Genomic DNA, 23,889 nt, shown 5'->3' on the forward strand with positions numbered 1-23,889 from the left:
GCCCTCTCGGAGTGCAGATGCTGCTGAAGGCTTTGGCAAGTGTTTCCAGCCCTTTGTCCTTCCTGACCTACAGACTGCCTGGCCTGAGAGGCATGGGGGTCTCTTGTGCTCTTAAGCTGTACTAATACCAGCAGGGTTGGTTTAGGGTTTTAACATCAGTTTCTGAACTGATTTTAAACATGTATTGCATTGCTTCATTGGGAGGAGGCAGGAATGGATGTTTCTCATGGCCTGTCCAAGCTGCTACAGGGCAAACTTGCCTGTTTTCCAGCTTTTGCATGTTGGCATTGGCCGAGGCAGAAGAGGCATGGGGGAGAACGGGTTCAGTGTGGGAATTTTGATAGGTGAAAAATGTTGATCATTGTATGAGTGCTTGACAGCGTCCAAACCTGATGGTGGAGTTCCAAGGTGGTGCTCCAGGAAGTATCAGTTCTGTAAACCTGAGTCAGAAAGTTTTTCCTGGTACCCTCAAGCAGAGAGAGATGCTCTTCCCAGCAAGTGAAATGGGTAAATGGCTTTCCCTGATTGTAGTAATCAGAGAGGCTGGAACAACCTGTCCTGGATCTCCCCACATCCCTACCCCACCTCTAGGGCAGGGTGAGCTGTGACAGATTCATCCCATCAGAAAACAGCAGCTGAGCCAAGCATAGCCTGGGAGCGAGGAGGGTCGGAGTCTCCTGATCCCAGGGGAGTGTGCTTGGCTGCAGCTCAAGCCAGTTGCTCTCCGTATCTATTGGTCCTTCCAGCACTCAGAGCAGGAAACCTTGCTCTCCTCTGGACCTTAGCAAAGTGTCATCCTGCCTGTAGGGACAGCTGGGAGCTGGAGAAGACAGTGTCTTGTTCTTAGGAAGGAAGGAGGCTGGGGAACATGCATCTTCATATGCCTTCTCCTGGAGAAGGTTGAGAGAGTCCTGGTGCATGTCCTGGCCTTTCAGCTGGCCTGGCCACAGCTTTCTCGCAGAGGTAGAACTCAGGTTTGGCTGAGTGCCTTGGAAGAGGAAAGGCTCAAAACTAGAACTGCAGCAACCTTTGAGGGATGCGGTAGGAGAGGGATGCAGTAAGCAACTTTCCTGGCTTGTCCGTGCCTGTTGCAAGTGTGCTGTGCCATGACAGGAGCCTTTAGTGGAACTAGAGGACACATCTGCAGCAGTGGAGGGAGATTTAACACAGGAGGCTGGGGAGAAAACTTGCCTGGCTGCCTGTGCAAGTGCTGCTTTGCTGGACTGGGACTCCCCCTTGCCTTCCCCTCTCACCCTGCTACCCCCTGCAAAGCAGGCTGAGGATCCCCTCAGGTCCCCACTTCCAGCGGGTCATGGAGACACGGCCAGGCCTGGCTGGGAGTGGGGTGATAGGACATGGGGCAGCGTGCCCGGCAATCTCCTCATCACCTGGGGCCAGAGGAGCCCTGTGTTGAGCTGGCAGTGCCCTGTGACACTCGCTTCCCTCCTCCCATCTCTCCTCAAGTCTGATGCTGTTGCTCCCAATTTTCCATAAGCAGAATGAGAACCATATCAAATGTCCTATCAGCGTGTGTAGAGTGACAGCAGGCAGACTGCGTGGCGCAGGCAGACTGCGTGGCACAGGCAGGGCTGAGAGTGGGGCAGCGCTCCTGGCTGGACGGCACTCGCCTCTTTGTGGCCGCAGCCCTTCCCTCCAAGTGTTAAAGGTTATTCTGCCTTTGGTTCCTTGTTGAGCTCTTCCCAACCCAGAAAGCGTGGAAACGTAAAGGGTGTGCAAAGCACTTGTTGGTTAGTTATTCATTCCTGTTCCCCCTCAACCTCTGACGGACCATGGTTAGCCAGCTTGTGCCTCTCTCTGCCAGGGCACGGGCGTGGCAGGGGGTGTAGTAGCACGATGGACAGTTCCATATTATAATTAAAAGAAGTCTATATTGTTGAATAAAAGTTTTAAAAGAAGCCTACAAGAAGGAGTATTCAGTGGGGAGGGAGCTGCGAGGCAGGACTGGCCACAGTGGAGAACGCTGGCAGCGTGAGCTGTTCCTGTGCCCTGCTCGGACAGGCTGGGTGAGGAGAGCAGGATGAACTAGTCATGCAAAATCAGAGGCAAAGGAGCCGCTTGCCACCTTTGGGGCTGTCCCTCCTTCGGCCCCCACACTCTTCCGGAGGTGCCTGCCTGTTGATGGCCTGGGTGCCAATGGTGGTACCTGCTTTTCCCAGCCCATGGGGCTTGGCCATGGCTCTGTCTGTGCACCCCAAGAACTCCCATCTCTTCCTCAGGCTGAGACTCTCTTCCTCCTCCCCAGCACCATCACTGTAAAGCCCTGAGCTTGGAGCCCCTGCCCACGGGCCTCTGCATTGCAGGAGTTCCCCTGCAGATGTGGTACTTCACCAGCAGCTCTTGGGAGAGCCTGCTTGCAATGCTAGTGGTTGTCCAAGCTGTGCTCTGGTCTTGGACGTTAACAGAACACTTGAAACTCTGATCTAAAAACCTCCAGCTGGACTCTGTATGACTGTACATGGTCATTTCTCTTCCATTGTCCCATTCCTTCACTGCCTGTGCATTTTTCCCTACACAGTTTTCCCTTATGCTGAAGCTGCCCAGGCCAAGGGTACCTCTGAAACAAGGCTTGCGACTAGGGTGGACCTGTTGCCAGTTCCCAGGGAGTGGGGCTCGGGTAAGGTGAGCCATGGGCTCCTGCTGGCACAGAACCACACGGTGCTGCTCGCACCCAGCCCTGGGTGATGGCCGAAATGGAAATGCAGGAGTGAGTCCTTGCACAAAGCCCATGAGTGGTACAGGTGGAAATTTGCCAACACCGTCCTCGTGCGTCACACCTGGAGGTGTGCCAGTGTGGCACCAGATGTGGACATGTACAACGGGTGAGTTCAAGCTACTGGTGCTGTAAGGCAGGACTTGGTCCGTTGCTGAGGCACAGTGTAATGATAGACCTGCTGTATCCAGGACTGTGCTGGTGCCTAAATTCAGCAAGATTCTTTTTTGGCTGGTGTGGATCTGGCCAGTGGTGAGAGCCTGCCCCTGCAGGGAAAAGCCAGTGGCAGTGTCCACGTGAGGTCCACGTGTGCTGGGCAGAAGCAGCGCTGCGAGCGTACACCGAACTGAGGTCCTTGCAGTGTGGTGGCACATCCAAGTGCTGTTGCTACCTCATCCACCCCTCTCCTGACAGTGTTGGGTCATGCTCCCTATTCCCACCTGCTGCAGCCCAGGTCCTTTCCAAGTCAACAGCTTGTCTCTGAAGGGTGTTCTCAATGACTCCTTTTACCTGTTGCTTGTCGGAAATAAACTCTTCTTTGTCTGCCTGGTTTTTGTGTCTAGTTTGTCCAGAGTCAGAAAGGTTTTGTTCATTCTTGCCTCTTGCTCCACCGTGACATCCATTGCACGGTGGTCCCACCAAAGTAGCATGTCCTGCTTCCTTGACTTTCTCTGCCAAAGAGCTCCAGCACATGCTGGCACTGTGTCCTTCTGCACCCACTGATGTTTTTGCCCCTGTTCTCTTCTGATCCCTTGCCCAGCAGCAGCCCAGCTTCCTCCTCTTCCGTCTGCACTGCTCTGAGTTCAGCCAGCATGAGGTCCAAAGCCTTCATCCAGGTTCCTTCAGCACCCAAAGCCACTTCTGCACCTTGCCTTCCCTTCCATGTGATGGCTGTGGATCTCCTGCTCAATTCCCTTTTTGGTTTCCTCTTTACAGCTGCCCTCCCTCTAGTCGTGATCCCATAGGAAAATCCAGGCTGGGAGAGATGGCTGGAGTCATCTGGACAAATCCCAGGATTGCGCACCCCTTGCAGAAGTCATTGCTTTGTTCTCGTTTTTGCCACGCAGTGAAGGCTTTTGGCTCACAAAGGTACTGACTGAATCTGGTTCTGGTTTTACTGGTCCAAGCACTGTCCTTTCAGCTGGCCCACTGGGCCATTCAGCCAGCCCTAGGTGTCTACTCTCCAGCAATGGCTTAATCCAAGAGCGCGACGGTCCAGGTTAGGACTTCCCAGGCTGTGAACCCAGACTGTGTGCTCCAAGGCAAGTGTAGACATGGTGATACTGGAGAGAGTTGCTACATTTTGCTCTAGTAACTGCACTCAGCAATGTGAAATGTTTAGAGCAGTAGCGTTTCAGGAGCTTCCTAAAGACCTCATTCCTCTGAAGGCATCACATTGCTGGGAGCTCTGAAGGGCAGGACAGTTATTTCTGCTCACTTCTGGGCCAGATTATTCTTTTAGGATGGGCCTTTTTCTCCACCTGCTCCCCAAAATACAGTCCCTCTATGCCCTGGGAACTGGGAACAGGAGTGATGTAACATGCCAACTTCCTAGCGATCTCCTGGGTGGGTAACATCAGCAGGTGAGTCTCGTTGATATACATCTCCCAGAGGCCTCTTTCTGAACACCAGCCTCGTCTATCAATATGTGTTAACAACTCATTAGGCTTCTCTGTTTCTGCCCTCTCCTTTAGCCTGTGTGTGCCCGGGAAAGGAGGAGAGGCAACGGGTATTAATTTTTGTTAAAATTCATTGAGAAATAGGGACAATTTGAAATCACAACGTATTTCCATGTGCATCACTTGCAGCAAAACACAACATTAAATTGGCAAGTGGAGAGCGTGTGAATGAGCAGGCTGTTCAGGAATGGCAGCTGGATATGTGTCCCAGTTGTCTCTTACCATCTGATTAAGGGAACAAGTTATTTAATCATGCCATATAAAGTGTACTCTAACCCACTGACTAAATATAGCTGATCATTTCTAAATAACGCCTTGCTTTTTGGGTGCTCCACTTGTTTGTGCAAGGAATTGTAAATGAAGGAGAAAGTGCTGCTAATGCTGGCACTGCAAGGGACTGAGTGTGTGGGACAGTCAGAGCATTCGTACCCAAGGGAGAGACAAGCACAACTAGCAGACGATGTTGTGCTTGTCAGTGGGATTTGGATGGGCCATTAGCAACAAGAGGTGCACAGGGGCCTGGAGTTAAACTGCAGGACCATAAAGCGGATGCAGGATGGTAATTTTTATGCTGTTTAGTGTCCGTACATTGAAAATAGATGCTACAGGTGTTATAAAAGCAGGAAGAAATGTAATATATTTCAGTTTTAAAATGTAATTTCTAGCCCAAGCTGGCCCCATCCATACACCAGTAATGCTGTACATCAGCACCCCCCTTATATTGTCAAGGTACTGCATCTCATCCCAGCTCGCAAAGAGGAAAACAAAAGCCCGTTTCTCTGCAGTCACGCAGCAAGAGACAAGGGTTGTTGCTGGCACAATTATCTGGGAGCACGAAGATGAACATACTCCAACAAATAAAGCTTTCTACTGGAGGCTAGGCCAGAGCTGAAAGCAATGACAATTTAAAAAGAGTCAGTAAACAGCACGAAAATGTGGGGTTGTACAGCGTACGCTGTGTGCCCGAGTAAGAGCTGCTTCTGAAGATGAACTGGGTTTTGCTCCTGTCCCTGTGCCACAGAGATTTCCTGGACAAATAAATGGTCCCTTGGCAGCCGGGCAGCAGAGGCAGCTGGGACAGGGCTCTGCCTGCCTGTGTGCTTGTGTGCAATCTGTTCTGTGAATCCTGAGTGCAGAGGGTTTCACCAACCAGAGTTGGCAAAGGGCAGGGGCACTATTTTGGCTTGAGCAGCAACAGCTGGTGGAGGGCAGGGAGGGAAAGTGCATCATCTATTTCTCGCACCCATGGGAAGACACTTTGGTTTCTTGCTTTTGGGAAAGTTTTTTTCCAGCAGTTTACTCCTCAGGCACCTTTATTTGCTTGGGTTTTGGTACTGCCCACAATGAGCTGGGTACCCACACAGACATCAGCAGGGGCTGGATCTGACGCAGCCCTCGCTGACCCCAGGCAGAGCCTGCCCACCTCCCAGCTGTGTGCGCTGCAGCCCTGGGTGATTATGCCATGTTCCTGGTGCTTCTCCAGGAGGGCAAAGCTGCCTCTTTCCACGAATCCAAAAATCCTGATCTCCACCTGGGCACAGATCAGCACCTTCCTGTTCAAACAAGCCAGGTGGCTGGAGCTGCTGCCCCTCTCCCCTGGGAGGAGACCCTTGCATAGCGCTAGTGTCCCTGCATGGCTTAGAGCATCAAGTAGAAGCTGGAGGTATTGCGCTGATGGTGCCGCTGTGGTTGAGAACTTTCCTGCCCCTTCCTCCTACAGGTCTGCCTTGTGATGGGTATCGCTGGTGTCAGCAAGTGCCCAATCCAGCCCATTTCCACACAGAGATGGAGCAGTCCTGGCCTGAAATGCTGTCTAAGGAAACACCACCGTGACAGCAAGCATGATGCACTACTGGGAGAACCTCCCACAGCAGCCGATGTGCAGGAGGCTCCCCTGGAAAGCACAGATTTCCAGACGTCCCAGCGGTTTCTGACCTAACACGGCAGCAGCCTCCGGCACCAGTGTGTCACTGTTAGTGCCACATCAGCATGTGGCAGAAACAGAGAGCTCCAAGCACGTGGCTGCAGCCAGCCCCAGCCCAGTTGGCATCAGAGGGCTGGGGAATGGCTTGGTGGAGGGTGGGACGTGCCCACTGCTGTTGTCTGACTGAAACACCCTTCCCTTCCACTCCCATCAAAGGTGTTTGCCTTTCCCTTGGCCACAGAGTTGCAGGAAAGGGTCTGGCCATGTCTTGGAAGACCAAAGTCAGGAAACAGCATGGGAGTGACAGGAGCTGCTTTCCAGTACTCACACTTTGTGGTAGTGCTACCCCAAACTGCAGGTGTTCAGAGGCAGGGCTAAGCTGCGAGCATTCTTCATTCGTGTTTTGATGGAGCCGCTGGCATTGAGTCACGCAGGATTTCCAACGGGCATGTATAACATGCACAGGCTGCTCTCCAGCACCAGGACTGGGATGGACGGATGGACAGATGGATGGATGGATAGATGGATGTTACCTGCTGGGGCAAGAGAAGCTTGGGAACTTGGGAGGAAGATTTGAGCTAAAGGAAGCAGCAAAGCAGAGCAAACACTGTCTGGATGCTCTGGTCTTGTACAACCAGCACAGAGAAATGGAGACCCGTGGGAAGAAGAGCCCAAACTCTGTGAGCAAAACTCGGTAGATGCGGTACCAGCCACGGTGCCAGTAGGTACAGGGGGCTGGCAGCAGGTGTGTGGCCTTGAACGGCCTTGGCCCCACTAACATGCTTTGCTGAGCAAACGAGGGAAGGGGACGGGGTTGGTGCTCGCACGACTCCAGCCCGGCGAGACCTCCAGGCCGGGCAGCGGCCCCGGCGCCGGGCACTGGAGCGCAGGGCCCTGCCCGAGCCGGGCCGCCACCGTGCTCAGGATTTCAGGACGGCGCCCAGCGTTGCGGCCACGCCGGGCCCCGCCTGGGCCCCGCGGGGCTGGGGGGCGCCGGGCCGAGCCTGGCAGCGGCCGCCTCCTGGGCACCCGGCCCACCGGCAGGCGTGAAAGCCCGAGGCCCGGCGCTGCGGCCGATGCTGTGGCAACCAGCCGGGCCCGGGAGACAGAGTCGGGGCGGGCAGGGCGGGGCGAGCAACGGGGCACGCCCCAGCCCTCGGCAGGGCCGTACCCTGCCCGGGGCCTCCCACCGCCTCCCTGCGGGGTGGCACCGCGGCGACCGGGAGGGGCCCTGCCCGGGCCCCGGAGGCCCCGCCCCGCAGGCCCGGCCCGGCCCCGCCCATCCCGGTTGCCGCGGTAGCGCGCGCTCCCACAACACCCCGTCCCTCAGCGGCGGCCGGAAGTAGATCCGACAGCAGCCGGGAGGGGCGGAAAGTAGTTCCCTGGCGATCGGCGGTGCCGCGACCCGGAAGCGCGAGACCGCGGTGCGGAGGAATCGTTGCGCGCAGGACGGTCCCGGTCCCGGTGCCGGTCCCGGTCCCGGTCCCGGTCCCGGCAGCGGGAGAGGAGCGCCCGGCCAGGCCCGGCCCGGCCCGCCGCGGCCCCGGCATGTTCAAGAATACGTTCCAGAGCGGGTTCCTTTCGGTGCTGTACAGCATTGGCAGCAAGCCGCTCCAGATCTGGGACAAGAAGGTGAGGCAGGGCCGGGGGGGCGGCGGGGCCGCTGCCCTCAGCCTCCCGGCGTGGCGAGACGAGGGGCCGCGGCCTACCGGCGAGCAGCTGGTGGGGCCTGGGCACCCGTGGGACTGCTCTTGGCAGGTTGCCGGTGTCCGAGCAATCCGTGCTAGGTTACCGGGACGCACACCCCCCGCCCCTCCGCCCCCCCCGGGTTTTTTTGGAGGAGCACATGGTGTTACAGAAGTACCTTCTTTTCTGCCTTTGCTGAGCAGAAGAGGCTTGCCAGGAGGGCGGGCCAGCGCGGTGCGAGGGGCTGCAGCACTGTAAGAGGCTACAAAAAAATATCAGACGCTGGAAGCAGGCAACAGAAAAGAAGCGGAGCCTTCGCCATGCACGGCGGCTTCCCCACAGTGGCTGGGTGTAACTGAGACGGGGGTCTTCTCTCCTATGTGACCCATTTTTTTTTAACAGGCTTGTCAAAGGTGTTTAAGGTAGGCTGTGTGGCGGCTTTTAGGGTGCCTGAGAAGTCATGAATGTTTCATCTTTTGTTTTTTCCTTCCTGTCTGTTCCGAGAGCGGTTCTGTTGAGGGTCCCCTGCCTTCTCTCGGGTATCTCACATCAGGGAGCCCTTGTCAGGAAGTCTGGAGGTGTTGAGACCTGCTGCTTCATCCCCTTCACAAACCACCCATGGTTGTGTTGCTACGTGAAAGCGATTCTGCAAAACACTTGTTACGCTCGCTGGGAGCAGGCTCACCTTCCTGAGGTTGTGATGTGTGTTCAGCATTGAACCTTGAACCTAACCTGAATTGCTTGTGATTTCAGCAGGAATTAAAGCCTTTGAGGCAGTTCAGCAGACAGCGGTGGTTGTTTGACCTCAGTGGGCTCGCATGAGCATTTACAAGTTGTGGGATGGGGGACAGGCAGCACAGATCCATCCCGTTTCCCACCAATGAGGTACCCCTGCAGCTCTGTGAAGAACTGTGTTGCCTCACATAGTCTGGCTGTGTGCATGTGCCTGCATTAGGGCTTTTGCACAGATAGTCCTGACTTGAAAAAAGGATCGGCAGCTTATTTGGATGGTATGAGGACAGGACGCATTAAAGACTTTTAGACAAAGAGATGTAGCATGCCTCCAGACTGGATAAGCCATGAACAATCTGGGCTGACCCTGCTTGGAGGTGGAGGTTGGACTGGAGACCTCCTGAGGTACCTTCCAGCATGAATTGCCCTGTGTAGGTTAATAGTGTTGCGATTGTGCAGCTTGTGGGGTGGCCAGCAGGAACTCTGCTTGCAGGGTGGACCTAAGCAGCAGTCCCTTGGGGTGCAATAGTTGCTGAATTGGCCAGAAAAGACTGACAAAAAATTAGCACTGCTGTTCACAAGAACAGCAGCTGGGCGTGCAGGCTGTTTCTGTTGCCTGCTGTAGGGCTTGCATGTGGCTGAGCTCCTCTGGCACTACCCGATGGCAGCAGCTCTGCGTCCTTGTGAGCAGCAGAGGTGTGTGCAGATGCTGTTCCTCACTCTGAGGCCCGTCTGTGCTGAGGAAGTGTGGCCAGCTTGGACGAGCTTGCTGTGAGGATTGCCCTGCTCACAAAGGTGTGGCGTGAAACCAGAGTGGGTTTTCTGCCTGTGGATATTGGTGTGGCTTGCTCTTTCACCTCGCTTTTCCATTTAAAAGGAGTTTGGGTGATGGGTTTATAATAGCGTTGGCATTCCTGATCCCACACCCTCGGTGTGTTCTCAGCAGCAGATGGCGAAGGGCGGCACTTAGGGCATCTTACTGCCTTGGAGCTGAGGAAGAGGAGTCCCTCAGGTCTTTACTCCACTGTGTATGGGTGTCCTCTCCCCTCTCAGCCCCTTCAGAAAATCTTACTCATGCTACTGACTTGCGTGTTGGGCAGTGTGAAGATGGTGTGAGCTTACAGCATGGGGAAGTGATGGTTTGGGTGCTGACGGCCTGCTGCAAGCAGGGAGCTGGGTGCTAAGTTGACGATAAAGCCTCTCTGGTTTCACGCAAGAACCTGCCAGGCCAGCAGCAGAGGGGCAGGCTGGCGTCCAGCTTGGGCAGTGCGTTCATGAAGTGTGTAAATGTCCAGAAATGGTGAGGGATTTTTTCCAGTGGGTTTATTTATTTATTGGAAAATACTGACCTGTCCAAATCCAGACATCCCAGGACTGGCATTGCCGCAGGAGAGGGTTAGGGTTGGGGTTTCTGGAAGGGTGGGAAAGCAAATGAAACTTTGCAGTAAGTGATGTCTGCTCTCTTCAGGTGTGCATGAAATGCACTGGTAGTTTTGGTGAGAACTGGAAACAAGGGATTTGATGTTCTCCCGTGTCCTGGGTGAATGCCCTGGTTACTGGATAGCTGTCCTGATGCAGACACTCTTATCTTTGCAAAAAGTACCTGCAGACATTGATTTATTTTTATTCTTTTTAGATCTTGGGGAATCTCAAGCCTTTGTGACATGGGGAAAACCGTTTCTTGTTTGGCCCTAGTAGGATGTGCACTGCTTGTGCTGATGGAGACAGTGTGAAGTAGAGGCTTCTTTGTTTGATACAGGTGTAGAAATGGGGCACCAGAAGCCTTTCCTTGTTGTGAACATTTGTAACCTCCCTCGAAGTAGTAGGATGCTGTCCTGCTTCTCTCTCCCTTCTCCCTCAGGGGCTGTGGGTAAGCTCTGGGCAGGCCTTGGCATCAAACCCTGCGAAACCAAATCTGCTCTGGCCACCAGCACCCTGTCCCAAGGAACTCTGGCAGGACTGAAGCATCCAGGCCTTGGAAGGAGCGCAGTGACTGTCCAACTGTCCCTGCAGGCAGAGGTTCCTCCTTCAGCCTTGTTCGCAGAGAGCCAGTAACTTGTAGGCTGTGCTGTCTTCTGCCCTCCAGCACTGTGTGTGGCTGGTTTGGAGACCTGTTTGCCTTCCAGCACTTTGTTGCTCAGAGTCCTCGGTTTATTCCTGCAGTGTGCTGGCACCATGGTCCCCCTTGCTGATGTGTGGAGACGCGCTGACCAGTCTCCAGGGGACTTGCTGATGCTTTTATGCAGAGCAAATGGGAGTGGTTTGATGAAACTTGTCAAACCTATCAATCCTCTTGCTAATTTCTCCACATTCCTTCTGCTGGCGTGTCAACGCAGAATATCATTAGCAATCTCAAATGCTGTGGGGAGGACACAAGGTCAGCTAGCGTTAGAGCACCACAACATTAAAACAGGTATCAGCCGCAAGGATGCAGGTAGCAATTTCCCCGATGAGTGTGGCCAGGATCAAGTCCCTGCAAACGCTGTGGTGAGGTCCTCTCTCGCAGCCCTTCTCTGACTCGGTGGTTCTCTGGCACAGCATCCTTGTCCAGGTTGCCCCAGATCTCTGCATCTCAAATAACAGCAGTCCGAGCAGTCTGAGCTGCTCCCTCCGCTTCCCCAAACCTGTGTGCACCAGGTGCTGCAGCAGAGACAGGTAGCTCCTGCTTTTGCCTCTTCTTTTGCTCCGGGGGAGGTGGCACAAGGGCCTTGTCCCTGTTCTGGACACACTGCTGGCTTTGAGGACCGTCAGCCTGTCCCAAGGCGAGGGCATACCCATGCCTACAGTTGTCTGGGCCGGGTTTCAGCTTGCTGTTGCTGGCACAAGCCCATCGCCTAACAACACGATGGCCAGCAATGATGCGGGAGGGAGCCTCCAGAGGTCGGCCTTGGACCGTGGCATCCCGTCCAGCGGTGGGTGGGCGGCTGGGCCCGGGGAGGATTGCTCCTTGCTGCTTTTCCTCTGGTCTTTGTGTCATTTCACTAGCGCTGCTAGCAGCAATGGCAGCCTCAAGAAATATGTATGTCCAGACACAACTGGCTGTGAAGCTGCTGCTCCCTCCAAACCCTGTGAGATTTGAGGTTTGCATCTGCAAAGAGAGCTTTTGCGGTTTGTCTTTAGACAGCAGGTAACTTCCCAGTTATCCTGATTCAGCAGATAGTAGGCATTTGAAGAACTTCTGTTTCCTAAGAGGGCTGTTACTCTTTTTTGCAACTTCAAAAATCCACCTTCTTAGGCTTAAGATGGCTGGAAAATATTGGCCAAGTAGAACTGTGGAGTGTTTTGTTTAGATTTCTAAAATTTTCTGATATGTTATCTGTCTGAGCTTCCATGAAGTAGGGGAAAGCCCCTGAAGACTGGGAGCTCTTGCTGAGTAGCCACTGCGAGCTCAGCAGGACTGTCCCTCCTGCCTGATGGAGCTGGGGGTCACCTCTTGGTCTGTGTGAGCTCATTGGGAAGGACCCCTCAGAGCTGGTGGGGGAAGAGAAGCGCTCCTGTGGCTGTGAGGAAAACATGTCCTCCATCAAGGAGGTGGTCCCTTGTGTGTTTCTGGCTGTGCTGAGGTAGAAGAGTTGGTTCTTTTCATTGTCCCTGTAATCTGGGGAAGGAAAGCCTTCACAGGCTGAGGAAGAGGACCTGGTTGCAGATAGAAACACTGCTGACTAATTGATTTAAAGCATGTTTAGCTGTTCTCTGTTACTGTCCTCTCCAGAGAAGCCTAAACCTGAACCTTCTCCCCTCTGTGGAGCCATAAGCTACCCTTGGTGAAAGCTGTCTTATGTGGCATGGAGGCAGGCTTTGTTGTGCACTGCTGTCACCTGCTTAGGCAGGGTTATTTCCTGGTGTTAAGTCTGCATTTTGTGTCCATGTGGCTTCCAGGATTTAATTTGCCATATGCCAATTGCTTCAAATCCAGAGAAACATGAGGCTTCTGCTGGGCTGGTGATTGAAAAAGAAAAAACCAAAACAACAACAACAACAAAAAAACCCAACGAAAAACACCACAACCAAAAACCCAATGCAGCAACTCACCCAGACTTCGTGCGGTTGGTTTCTGCTGGATAGACCTATAAATCCATGGGAGTTGTATTTGATGCAAAGGAAAAATAGGGTTATCCTGTAAGGATCCTCTCTCTGAGCTGAATGTGTACTGGAAGTATCTGTGCAGGCTTGAAGCAGAGTTAAGAACAACCTGGCAGGGTGAGCTGCGCTCTCATGCTTAGCAGCAGCAGCAGCTGGATGATCCAGGCTGAGGTTTCTTGGAATCTGCTTAGTGTAGAGACAGGCCGGTGGGGTGGGCTGCTCACAGGGCTTCTCTCTTTCTGCCAGCAGTAGATGTATGCAACATCACCCAGGTGGGTCCCTCTGAAGAAAGGAACTTTGAAGATGAATTGCTAAAGCTGTAAATCATCTTGTAGCTCATGACTGGAACCATCCCATTAGAAGCTTAATGTATCTTGTGTATTAGCAACAGTGATAGGTGCTAAAGAAATTACTTCGTGGAGCCAGGAGGAGCATTGCAATTTGCTGATCTAGCATTGAGGAAGAGCACAGGGCTTAATTAGCAAAAGTGCCTTTTAAAAGGAGATAAATTTGATGGGAAGTGAGCTGCTTCATTAGAAAAAAAATCCTCAGACCCTGGGATTCATCCATGTTGCTTGTGGAGAAAAATGAATTTGTGTTGGCTCCTGGTTCCGGCCCTGGTCTCCCTGAGCTCTGTGGGGAGCTGGCTGCATCCAAGTAGCCAAATCCCTGTGCCCCTCAGCAGAGCAGATGATGGCTCTGTGCTTGCGCATGCTGCAGTTATGGAGAATTTTAACTGAGTTTTTCCACAGAGGCAGTCAGCCAGTAGAGACCAAGACCCCTTGGTGACCAGTGGCTGGCTGGTGGCTCCCTTTGCTTGCCCCCATATCGCTCCTACTTGTTTTTACCCCTTAGCCCACTCTATTTTGATCTTGCTCTGACACTTTTATGCTTGTTTATTTGGGCCTCTAACATGAGGCTTGAGTCACTTGTGTTCACTGTAGCGTACTTGGATAGATTGAAGTCTTGCACTCGGTGTCCATGCAGCATGCTGGGCCATAAACTCTTGCTTGGAGTCCTGGCACTCTGGGGCACTGATCAAAACCTTGAAAACAGCAACGTGCAGGACAATAGGACACAACTGAATGTAGATGGGTCCTCCTGGGATCTTTTTCCCCCCTCTCAGTGGAGCTGTGGGTGCCTTTCACTTCCTTCTCAAGTAATGTCTGTGCTCTCTGCCCCGCTTTTCTTCCAGGTGCGCAATGGCCACATCAAGCGAATCACCGACAATGACATTCAGTCACTGGTGCTGGAGATTGAAGGAACTAATGTCAGGTAGGAGAAGGCATTTTCTTCTGTCCTAGTGTGCCCTGAGGGCTTGGCCCTGGAGCAGAGTGAAAGATGTCGGTGCCCAGCAGACTCTACTGCGACCTCTTTGTCAATAAATTGAAGAATGTGGTCTGTCATCAGATCACTGATACCCTCTGTGGCACTGTACTGTGCCTTCCCTGGACGTGCTTGTAGAGCTCTCTGTCATCCTTAGTGGGGCTAAGGGATAAAAAATGAAAATAAAGTCCCATTATTTTTCTATCACTTGCGGGGGAAAAAGCTGTATTTGATACCTGGTCCCCGGTCATGCTGCCAATTACTGAGAAAGCAGCACTGTCTTCTGCATCTTCTATTGTCTTAGGCCTGCTCTGCTGCTCTCCCCACGTGATGGCTGCTCCCCTGACAGCAGGAAGATCAAAGGGAGATTTATGAGGGGAGTTGCTTATGGTGCTTCACTTAGCAACCTCGTCTCCATTGACCGGGGAAAGAGACGCCAGCTCCATGAGCAGGTTCAGTCTCCAAGGCTTCTCCAGGAGTGATTCAGAGCAGGGCGCTCCTTATAAGGGCAGCGGAGACTCCTCTCCTGCAGACAGCCTGAGCCAACGCTTCTCTTCCTCCCAAGATGTGTTGATACAGAACTTGCCAGGCGTGACGTGTACTTCTAGGGCTCATGACCTCTGTTTTACCAGCCATATAGAGCGCACGGGGCCTCTGCTGTGCTCTGAAGGGTTCTACCTGTTCAGTCAAGGGTAGGAGGAGGTTGTGTGAAGAAACAGTGCTGATATGGCCTTGAAACTGAGGAGGTGAAGCTGTCTAGGAAGTGAGCCCTGAGTGAGAAAAGTGGGATTTGAAATGCGTTCTGTGGGCCTTTTATCTTGTTCTCCCTGCAGCTGCCTCTGAAACTCTCCCTCCTGTTACAGGAAGCCCTGATTGTTGCTGAGTTCTTATGATCACCTCTATCTTTTTCTGCCTGTCCTTCAAGACTACGTTAGGTCAAGGGAGAGACGTGAGACTCGGGCTGTGCACTTTGTGCTATGCGAGATCCTAAAGCATTTTTCTGTCCCTCAGTACCACGTACATCACATGCCCTGCTGACCCAAAGAAGACCCTGGGCATCAAACTACCTTTCCTAGTGATGATCATCAAGAACCTGAAGAAATACTTCACTTTCGAAGTGCAGGTGAGGAGCGTGCAGTGGGGATACCCCTCCAGGGATTAGTGAGGAAGATGCCAGGGAGCCTGCAGTCTTATGTTGGAACTTGTCCCAGGCAGCGAGTGGTCCCCAAAACAGTTTTGCTTTCTTGGCCATGTGATGTGTCAGGTCTTCTGCTGTGAGAGCATCAGTCAGCTCACAAGCGTATCATTGCTATTCCTGAAAATGGGTCTGTTTCCTGTGTTAAAAATACTTCTGCTGTGAAATGGAGGGATGCGAGTAGGAGAGCCCTCTGTCAGAGATGGGTAGAGTCCATGTCTCAAACAGCTGCTGTCTTGGGGAGCGGGGGCCCCCCCCAACGCTTGGGTCAGCGGCCTGCCTTCCTTGCCCCAGGTGCTGGATGATAAGAACGTACGCCGGCGTTTCCGGGCAAGTAACTATCAGAGCACGACTCGGGTGAAGCCCTTCATCTGCACCATGCCCATGCGGCTGGATGATGGCTGGAACCAAATCCAGTTCAACTTGTCAGACTTCACGCGCCGGGCTTACGGGACAAATTACATCGAGACCCTGAGAGTTCAGGTGAGAAGCAGGCATGTTCTGCGCACAGAAACCGATGGCTGGCAATCTTCCTGCTGGCTGGGACAGCCTTGTTGTAGATTGGGAATCTGTGTTTAGCCCTGACTGGTTCCTTTGCCAGTCCTGCTCTTTGCAGAGGACTGCAGGAGGAGAGCAAAGGCTCGACTGAGGCAGCAGAGGTCTTGGTGCTGCCTCGCTTCACTGGACTAGACTAGGATGAAGGAGCCTATTTCCATCTTGTTTCTCTTGCTGGCTGTTGGTTCGGGTAAGAGTCACAGTCCACCTAAAGTTCCCTGTGACGTGCCACATGTCCTGCTGGGTGGAGGACTGCTGAGAACAGCCATGTGCTACCTTACTGTCCAGATACGCCAGCCAGTGGCTGGCTGAGTGGGAACTGGCTGGTAAGGACCCAGGGTCTTGTGGTCCATACATATCCCTGGTCAAGCTTCTTTCCTAGTGCAGGTGGAGTGACCCTGTCTTCACAGAGTCCTTTGGACCAGAGCTGACACAGCATTGGTTCCTGCTGAAGATATGAAATGTATTCCGTATGCTAGGGATTTGTGTTTGCCATGTCCAGCAGCTTGCGTTGTTTTGAGGAAAGCCTGTGTTTGGAGCGTGCCTGTTCCTTAGTACAATGGGACTGCTGCATTGGGGGGTTGCCCTGAGATGAACAGACAGTCAGCTGGGAAATGTCTGCCTTCTCACATACCCATGAGGGGAACTAGAGCGACTCCTTTGTTGCCAGCTGATAGTGGAAGCAGCAAAAACTGGACAATCTTATTCCTGACCTCAGGGAGGCCCTGAAGAGGGAGTGTTAAAAATGCAGCGAGCTGAGGCTGAGTGTTCTGGGAAATGCTGATACCAGTGGAGAAGCAGAAGTGGGTTCACAGCAAAGAGCCCTCTGGGCAACTAAGGCAGATCTCAGTTTGCAGAGATGCCAGAGCTTGGCCAAATCTCTTGAGCCAGCTTGCATCACTGGAGAGAGCATGTAATGCAAAGCAGAGGCAGAGAGCATGGGCCAACATTTCTTCTCTGATGCCCTGTCAGATCCAGGGAGAGGCAGAGGTCTCTTCTCCAGCTGGCTGAGCCAAGGAATCCAGGCTGCTGCATGGCAGCGAAGCTGGTTGTGGAAAGAGCACGTGAAAAATGGACTGACTCTTTGTTTTGACTCTCAGATCCACGCCAACTGTCGCATCCGACGAGTGTACTTCTCTGACCGGCTCTACTCAGAGGATGAGCTCCCAGCTGAGTTCAAGCTCTATCTGCCTGTCCAGAACAAAGCCAAGGTGAGCTGGCTGTGGGCAAGGAGGGTGGGAGCAGCAGCTGGGCCAGGCTAGCATTCACAAGCCAGAGTTTCCTCTAGCAGCAGAGCTCTTTCAGCTTTGGCCGTCACCCAGGGAGCACCCTCGCTGTTGCCAGGGTGAGCAGTCTGTCGGGGGTGCCTTGCTGAATGGCTTTCCTGCCAAAACATGTGAAAGTTGTCATTCCCATCTAGGAGCAGGGTGAGCTGTGCAGCTGCTCCCCATGTCCTTCCTGTTCATGTTTAAGGACTCTGGGCAGGGTGGCAGCCTCCCAGCATCTCTCCAGAGCTTTCACCCATGACTCAGCACAGCAGCTTTGCTCTTCAGAGCTAGCTGCCGCTCCACACTTGTGTTCCCAGAGTGATGCTGTTTGTGTCCCTCTAGCCCGAATTTACTCTCCTCTGCTCTCCTCCCTGCCTAGTGCAGATGGTGGTGCTATGAGGTGGGAAGGGGATACACAAGGAGGAGATGCCAACCTCTGCTCTTATGGTGATGGGAGGGTCGTCCCTGGCATATTGGCAGCAATCCTGAGGCTTGGGAGGAAGCACCTTCTTTGCCAGGGCCAGCCTGTCCTAGTGCAGATGCATCTTTTAGCAGAGTAGATTCCTGGGCAAAATTTCAAGGAGCTGAGGGAGGATGTTGGGTGCTGATCTTAGTGGGAGGTAGAAGGCAGTGTTAACAGTAGGTGATGCCTCTGGGGAACTTATCACTGCCTTCTGAGGTGTAGCAGCCTCCCACGGGTGTCTGGGGAAGGCTTCGACCCCTCCCAGTACAGTTGTCTTGGTGCTGCCGAGTCTAATAAATGTCTTCTTTCTTCTCCCTGCTCTGTCCAGCAATAACACCACGTTGGGAAGAGATATGAGAAATGGCGGGGTCAATAGGAAAACAAAAGCAGATGGAAGAGAAGGCCCTGCTGAGACCAAGTTTTAGATCAGTTCACTTTGCCTAGGGTAACTTCGATTCATCTGGTATCCCTCTTCTAGACAGGACACAATTAACCATGTAACAGGTCTGGGACTATGTTGTTGGTGCACAAGTTGTACAGAATCAGAGTTTTCCTAGCTGTTCCTAAAGTGCTGAGCCTGAACACTGCAAGTGGCCGGGTACCTGATCTTGTGTTGCACAGAGGGGTTGCTCAAAGTGGCTGTTGTGCCTCCAAAGAGGGGATTCAGTGGGAATTATAGGGTTAAGTGTGCCCTCTTGAAGATACCGATTTTATTTTTTCTTTCCTGGTTTTCCATCTCTTATTTTGTATATGCTCTAAACACGGATGTAATACTTGCTCTTGGAAAGTTATTAAACATTTGACTCTGTAAGTCTGCTTCTGGCTTCTTCCTCCTCTGATGGATCCTTTAACTTGTGTGTATTAGAGCTTCAGAAAGTGCCAAATAATTTCTTTAGGAACCCAAATGTTAGCCTCTGAGTTTGACTTTGATTGGCAGCCTTGCTGTTTAAGGGATAGCACAGACATGAACAACAGCAATCTGGAGAGAGGAAAAAATAGTAAGGTTTCCACAGAGGAGACGGGATCTGTCTCCAGTCCCTGAGGTTTGTGGTACTCTACCTATGACAAAACCTTACGCTATTCACATTTAGTACATGGAAATGGGTTTTTCATTCCTTTCTTACTTGAAGCCATTTTCCCAGCAGACAAATTGCTCTTACCTGCCTGTTAGGGCAGAGCTCTATTCCCTGTGTAGTTAAACAACTTGCTTCAGCTCTCAACCAAGCCTACTTATAGCAACAGTCGCACAATAGTCTTCCAGCTGCCAGATTGTCCCTTTCCCCAGGGATCAAAGGGGAGGTTTAGCAAAGCAGCATAACAGGAGCGGAAGTCTCTTCCTGTGCTGAAGCTGCCCTTCCCTGCCTCGAACTAGTCTGCCTTTGTTGTGGAAAGGCCTGTGGAGGGGAGGCTGCAGACCTCTGCCCACAACAGAGAGGCTCTGGGAGAAGCCAGTGCCTGTCCTCCCTGGGGCTAAGCCCCCCCCCCCAGCTACTCCAGTGAGCAGGTACCTAAGATGGGTACTGATCCTTCCCTGGTGTTGGGCTGTGCAGTGAATTGGGAAGACTTCATTATTGTCCTGTAAAAGGAAGCTGGTCTCTCCCAGGAGGAGGAGAGCCTGTTGGGGGACTTCTGCCCCAGGTTCTGGATTTAATCCTGACCACTGACTCTCCACCTGGTTTAAAGGCTTGGCATGTCTCTGCACCCTCGCTGCTCCATAGAGACCCCACTTTACCACTGTGGCAAGTTCTTGGGACACCTATAATTTGTCATCCACCTTATTTGCACCTTTAAATCTGGTGGGCTTTGAACTGAAGGTGCTGACCCCATGCTGCCACGTGATGTTGGATTGTGCTTGCAGACAGCTTTCTGGAGAAGACTTTTCCAATTTTGATAGCAGCTGAATAGCTTGGTAGCTCTAAGGAGCCAAGACAAGGAAGCCCACGTGGAGAGGCACCATCCATTTTGCTGTGACATCTGTCAAGGCTTGGCTGGACTTGAGATTTGTTAAGTAGAATCGTACTGTACTGTGTGCCAAGGATCAGCCTTAATGAAGTCCATGGCAAGGCTTTCCTGCCACGTTTGCAAAGCTTGCCAGGGCTGGGGGAGCTGCTGCGGGAATCCATCAGACCCCAGCAGGGTAAAGCATGCATCTTTTGCCACAAGCCCTTGCTCCTGAGTGCCTGGTTTTGGCCATCGTTGACAGCTGAGCACTCACTGGGAGCTGCTCCTCCTGCCTTTCCCTGCCCCGCTAGGGCCCATGCTGGAGTTGCCCCTTGTCCTTGAGCAGCCAGGCTTGCTCTGAGTGAGTGACCTTAATGCATGGAGAGGGGCTGGGGGCTGGGCTTGGCTCCCCAGGGCTCCGAGCTGGCTGCCTCTGTGGAGAGATGTGATGGGCCCCGCTGCCAATTCCTGCCTGACCTCTAGAAGCTGTGCTAGCAGATTTGCTGGAAAGCTCCCAGCCACAAACCCTTACATCCATGTGGACACTCTGTGTATTTTTTAATATGAAACAAAATACTGAATCTTCCTGTTTACATGTTGCGCAAAGTGGAGCATCATCAGATACGGGCTCTTTCCTTTAGGGCCAGACGGTGGTGGATTTACACGGTGTTCTTCAAAAATCTTCCTCTTCTAATCCTCCTCTCCCATCAGAACTTTAACCATCTCACTGGAGGTGAGTGAAGAGTGGCTGCTCTCCCTGCAGGAGAAGAGGGCGCTGCTGGCACATACACCAAAAGGTCACAGGCATCCTGTCAGCAGCCGTTTCCTAGAGCAAACATGCACCAGTGACACTGCTGTGATGAAGCACCCAGCTTCTTACTGCTTTGGTTATGGCTTTTGACCCAGCTGGGATGCAACACCCTCTGGCATGGAAAGTGTGGAGGAAGGCAGGAAGGCTGTGGGTGCAGAGATGGGAGCCTGCCCCGAGGACAGCTGTTGCCCGTATGCTCCCCGGGCAGCCCCAGCAGTGCGAGGGGTGAGCAGAGGGGGAGTCCTGTTCAGTGCAGGCAGCCTGCAGAGAAAAGGTCTTAAATATCTCCTCGTTCACCTTTCTGTGGGTGGCCTGCTCCTTCCTTATTGCAGTTCATATCTAGTGGGAGTGAAAGGAATCTTTCTTCACAGGGAGCCCTGGATTCAACCCTGGGGTGGAGCGAGGCCCGCCCGAAGATGAGTTTTCCTTGCCTCCGCCAGCTTTTCACCGTCCTCTTCCATTGGCTGGGGCAAGGTCCTGCACTTGGGTGCTTTGATCGGGACCTAAGTGCTGGGAGCCTGCTTTCTACATCAAAGGCAAAGCTTCTGTTTGAAATCTTGGCCGCTGAAGGATGGCGAGTGCAGGGGCTGCAGCACCTCAGAGCAAGGGATGGGTGAGCGACCTTCCCCGGGTCCTCTCAGACAGAGCTGGAGCAGCAGGCAGTCACTGTGTGGTGCGAGCCAAGGCTGGGACATCCCTCATCTCAGTGGCTTTGCCTGGGCAGGTGGCAGCAGCTGGCAGGGGAAGCGGATGACGGGGTTTTCCTGGAAAGCCTGTCCGCTGGGGCAGAAGCAGTCTGGGTGGGAGTCGGGACCAGCAGAGTGGCAGGACACTGATAAGAGCTTCTGTCCCTGCCTGTGGCCTTCCTCTTGCTCTTTGTCTCCTTCCTATTAAGTGGATCCTGACACAAAGCACAGAGCTCTGATCCTGGAGGTGATATGCCAGAATTAAAAATAAATCTGGGCCAAGCTCTTTGCTCCTTGCCCTCTCTGCCTCCCCTTTTGCATCTCCCTGGATGTCTTGGGCCAAATGTTGTCATCTTTGTAGAGGGATTGCACCTCCAGGACGACGCTAATCCCCTGCAGCTGCTGTCTAGCATGTGGTGGGTGGTGCTGGAGGCAAGGGAAATATTTATTTTGAGTTTTGCCATTGGCCACCACTGAGGAAAAATGAGTGACCGTATCAGGGACTTTGGCTACTTCTGCACACGGGGAGAGCTGATCTTCCTGCCCCGCTGGTGCCTGCAGGAGAGGGGTGAGAGTTTCCCCCAGCAGGCTGCAAAATGGGACCACCCAAGCCTGATATTATTTGGATGAGGGAGCAGCTGTGCACCATGAGAGCTACCTTGGGATGTGATGGGGAAAGCCTCAGCGCCGCTAGAGGTGAGAAGATGATGGATGCTAAGCTGCGCTGAAGCAGACCTGCAGACCATCTGCTCCACTGTCACCTTGTGCGTTGCCCCTGCAGCCCCAGAAATCACTTTCCTCCCTGGGAGATGAAGAGTCCAGCACCACAGCCTGCAGGGTGGCTGCAAGGGGAGGCGATGGCCATGAGTAACGCACACGTGTGCCAAGCTCAATGTAGCTGGAGGGTGCATCCCACACACAGCAGGGTTGTGCTGGCACCAACCCCTGCCCAGGCAGCCCCTGGAGCCTCAGTGCCAACTGCAGCGTGCACAGGCAGCAGGCTCAACCCCTCCCAGGGCCCCGTGGCTCTTCCCTCTGTCCCCAGTGTCATTTCCTCTAGCCTTGAGGCCGGCTGGTTGCTGCTTGGCGTATCCCAGCCCCAGTTCTTCCTCTGCACCAAGCCAAGCTTCCTTTCTGCTTTCCAGGTCCTTTCCCCAGTGGTGCACAAGGGATCATGCCTTGACTTGCAGAGGAAGAGGAGGAGGCAGGAGGAAGCGTGGTTTCTCCTGTGATGGTGCCAAGCAGGCAGATAAAGCCCTTGCCAGCCCTGGTCACCCCCATCACCCACACTCCAGCGGTGCATGAAGCCCCATCTTGCAGCCACCAGCACCGCCTGGCACGGCAGGGCCTGGAGGATGCTGCGCTCCTAGGGTCTTTTCCAGGTCGGGCTTCTCCAGCCTATTTTTGGGAAGCTGGGAGGTGCCTGGTGGGGGTGGATCCTGGCAGGGCTGCCTGGTGCCTGCCAGGGCTAGGCTGAGCGGGAGTCCCACTCCCTCAAGCCACCAAAGGCCCTGGCCCTTGCAGCAAGTTCATCCCTGCCCTCCCTGGGGTCTTGCATGCGTGGGTGGCTGGAGGCGAACTGACCCCGCTGTGGACATGCAAGGCAGGGCGGGAGCCTCCGGCAAAGAGCCTGAGCCCTGCTGAAATGCTGGGCTTTGTCTCCAGTGGGGTCCCTCGCTGCTGTCCATGAGTGTTTCCAGATGGCCCCAGGCTTCTGGCACCAGCTCCGCTGCAGCACCCGGGGAAAAGCTGGAGCGGGGCGTGGGGTGGGAAGTGATGTCCCAGCTCACTGAACTCGGGCAGCCTGGGCCTCCGCTCCCAGTGCAGCTAATTCCCCCTGGGGGATTGCTCCCAGCCTCTGTCCCAGCATGGAGCCCCCCCTCCCCTGCTGTGGCAGGGCTGCCTGGGGAAGGGGATGCCGAAAGCAGCTGGCCCTGGGCATACTTGGCTGGCTCAGCTGGCTGGCCTTATGAGCCAGGCGTCTCTCCAGGCACCAGGCTTCTGGGTCCCTACTCCTGCATCTCATCGAGCCCTCAGCAGCCCTGGGAGAGAGGGGAACCACAGCTGCCGTGGGAAATAAAGCTGTTGTCGGAAATGCATCTGCCATGGGAAGTGCAGCTAGTGTGGGAAATGCATCTGCCGTGGGAAATGCATCTGCCGTGGGAAATGCAGCTGTGCCTGCCTCTGGAGCTGCCTTTGCGGGGGCAGGGAGCAACAAATCCCAGCCGCATGTTCCTCTCACCTCGCCTTTTGGCCAGGTTCATGCCTTTTGGTAGCTCCTGGTGCCAGTTTGGGGCGGGCTGGGGTGTCAGGCTGTAGGGCTCCCGTTCCAGCAGAGCTGTGGGTCCTCCCATGGCTCCGGAGATGACCCATGCAAGCACAAATCTGGCCAAAATAATCAAAACCGAATTGAAAGGAGTTAAAAGCTGAGGAATGTGACCCAACACAGCCTGGCTGACGGAATACAACAGCCCAGAGCCTTGGAGACCTCTTTTTTTCTTCCCCCCCCCCCCGATTCTTCACAGGTTTTTCTGTCCCTAATTTTGGCTTCTTGCTTGGCTGCAGCGATGAGCTGGGTCTGAGCCAAGCGTGGTTCCCAGGGACTCAACAAATGGCTGGGTATCACTGCTGAGCACAGGCAGGGATGAAGGCCAGGGCAGGGGAGAGGAGGAGAGAGGAGGGGACGGGAGGGGATGGCCCAAGGCCATGGGGTTCCCCCCCACCCCCAGCAGCCCTGAGAAAGCAGGGCGAGAGCCAGCATCAGTCCTTCCCTTTTAAAGTAATTAGTGGCTGAAGAGTGGTGTGACAG

The 23,889-nt window shown here is 53.7% G+C and overlaps 1 protein-coding gene across 2 annotated transcripts; it reads left to right on the forward strand.

The window, feature by feature from the left end:
- Positions 1-7,858: 7,858 nt before the first annotated feature.
- On the forward strand, positions 7,859-20,302 carry CFAP20 (cilia and flagella associated protein 20). Of its 2 annotated transcripts, none has more exons than XM_086469014.1 (6): positions 7,859-7,966; positions 14,031-14,110; positions 15,173-15,284; positions 15,651-15,839; positions 17,012-17,122; positions 20,225-20,302. In XM_086469014.1, the coding sequence occupies exons 1-6, from the start codon at positions 7,883-7,885 to the stop codon at positions 20,300-20,302; spliced, it is 654 nt and encodes a 217-aa protein (XP_086325140.1). In that variant the 5' UTR covers positions 7,859-7,882. The 2 variants fall into 2 exon arrangements, with proteins under 2 accessions (XP_086325140.1, XP_086325141.1); XM_086469015.1 differs by lacking the exon at positions 20,225-20,302 and adding an exon at positions 17,971-18,453.
- Positions 20,303-23,889: the final 3,587 nt, after the last annotated feature.

The sequence above is a fragment of the Leptosomus discolor genome, chromosome 8, assembly GCF_034619465.1.
Source record: "Leptosomus discolor isolate bLepDis1 chromosome 8, bLepDis1.hap2, whole genome shotgun sequence".
Taxonomy (NCBI): Eukaryota; Metazoa; Chordata; class Aves; order Leptosomiformes; family Leptosomidae; genus Leptosomus; species Leptosomus discolor.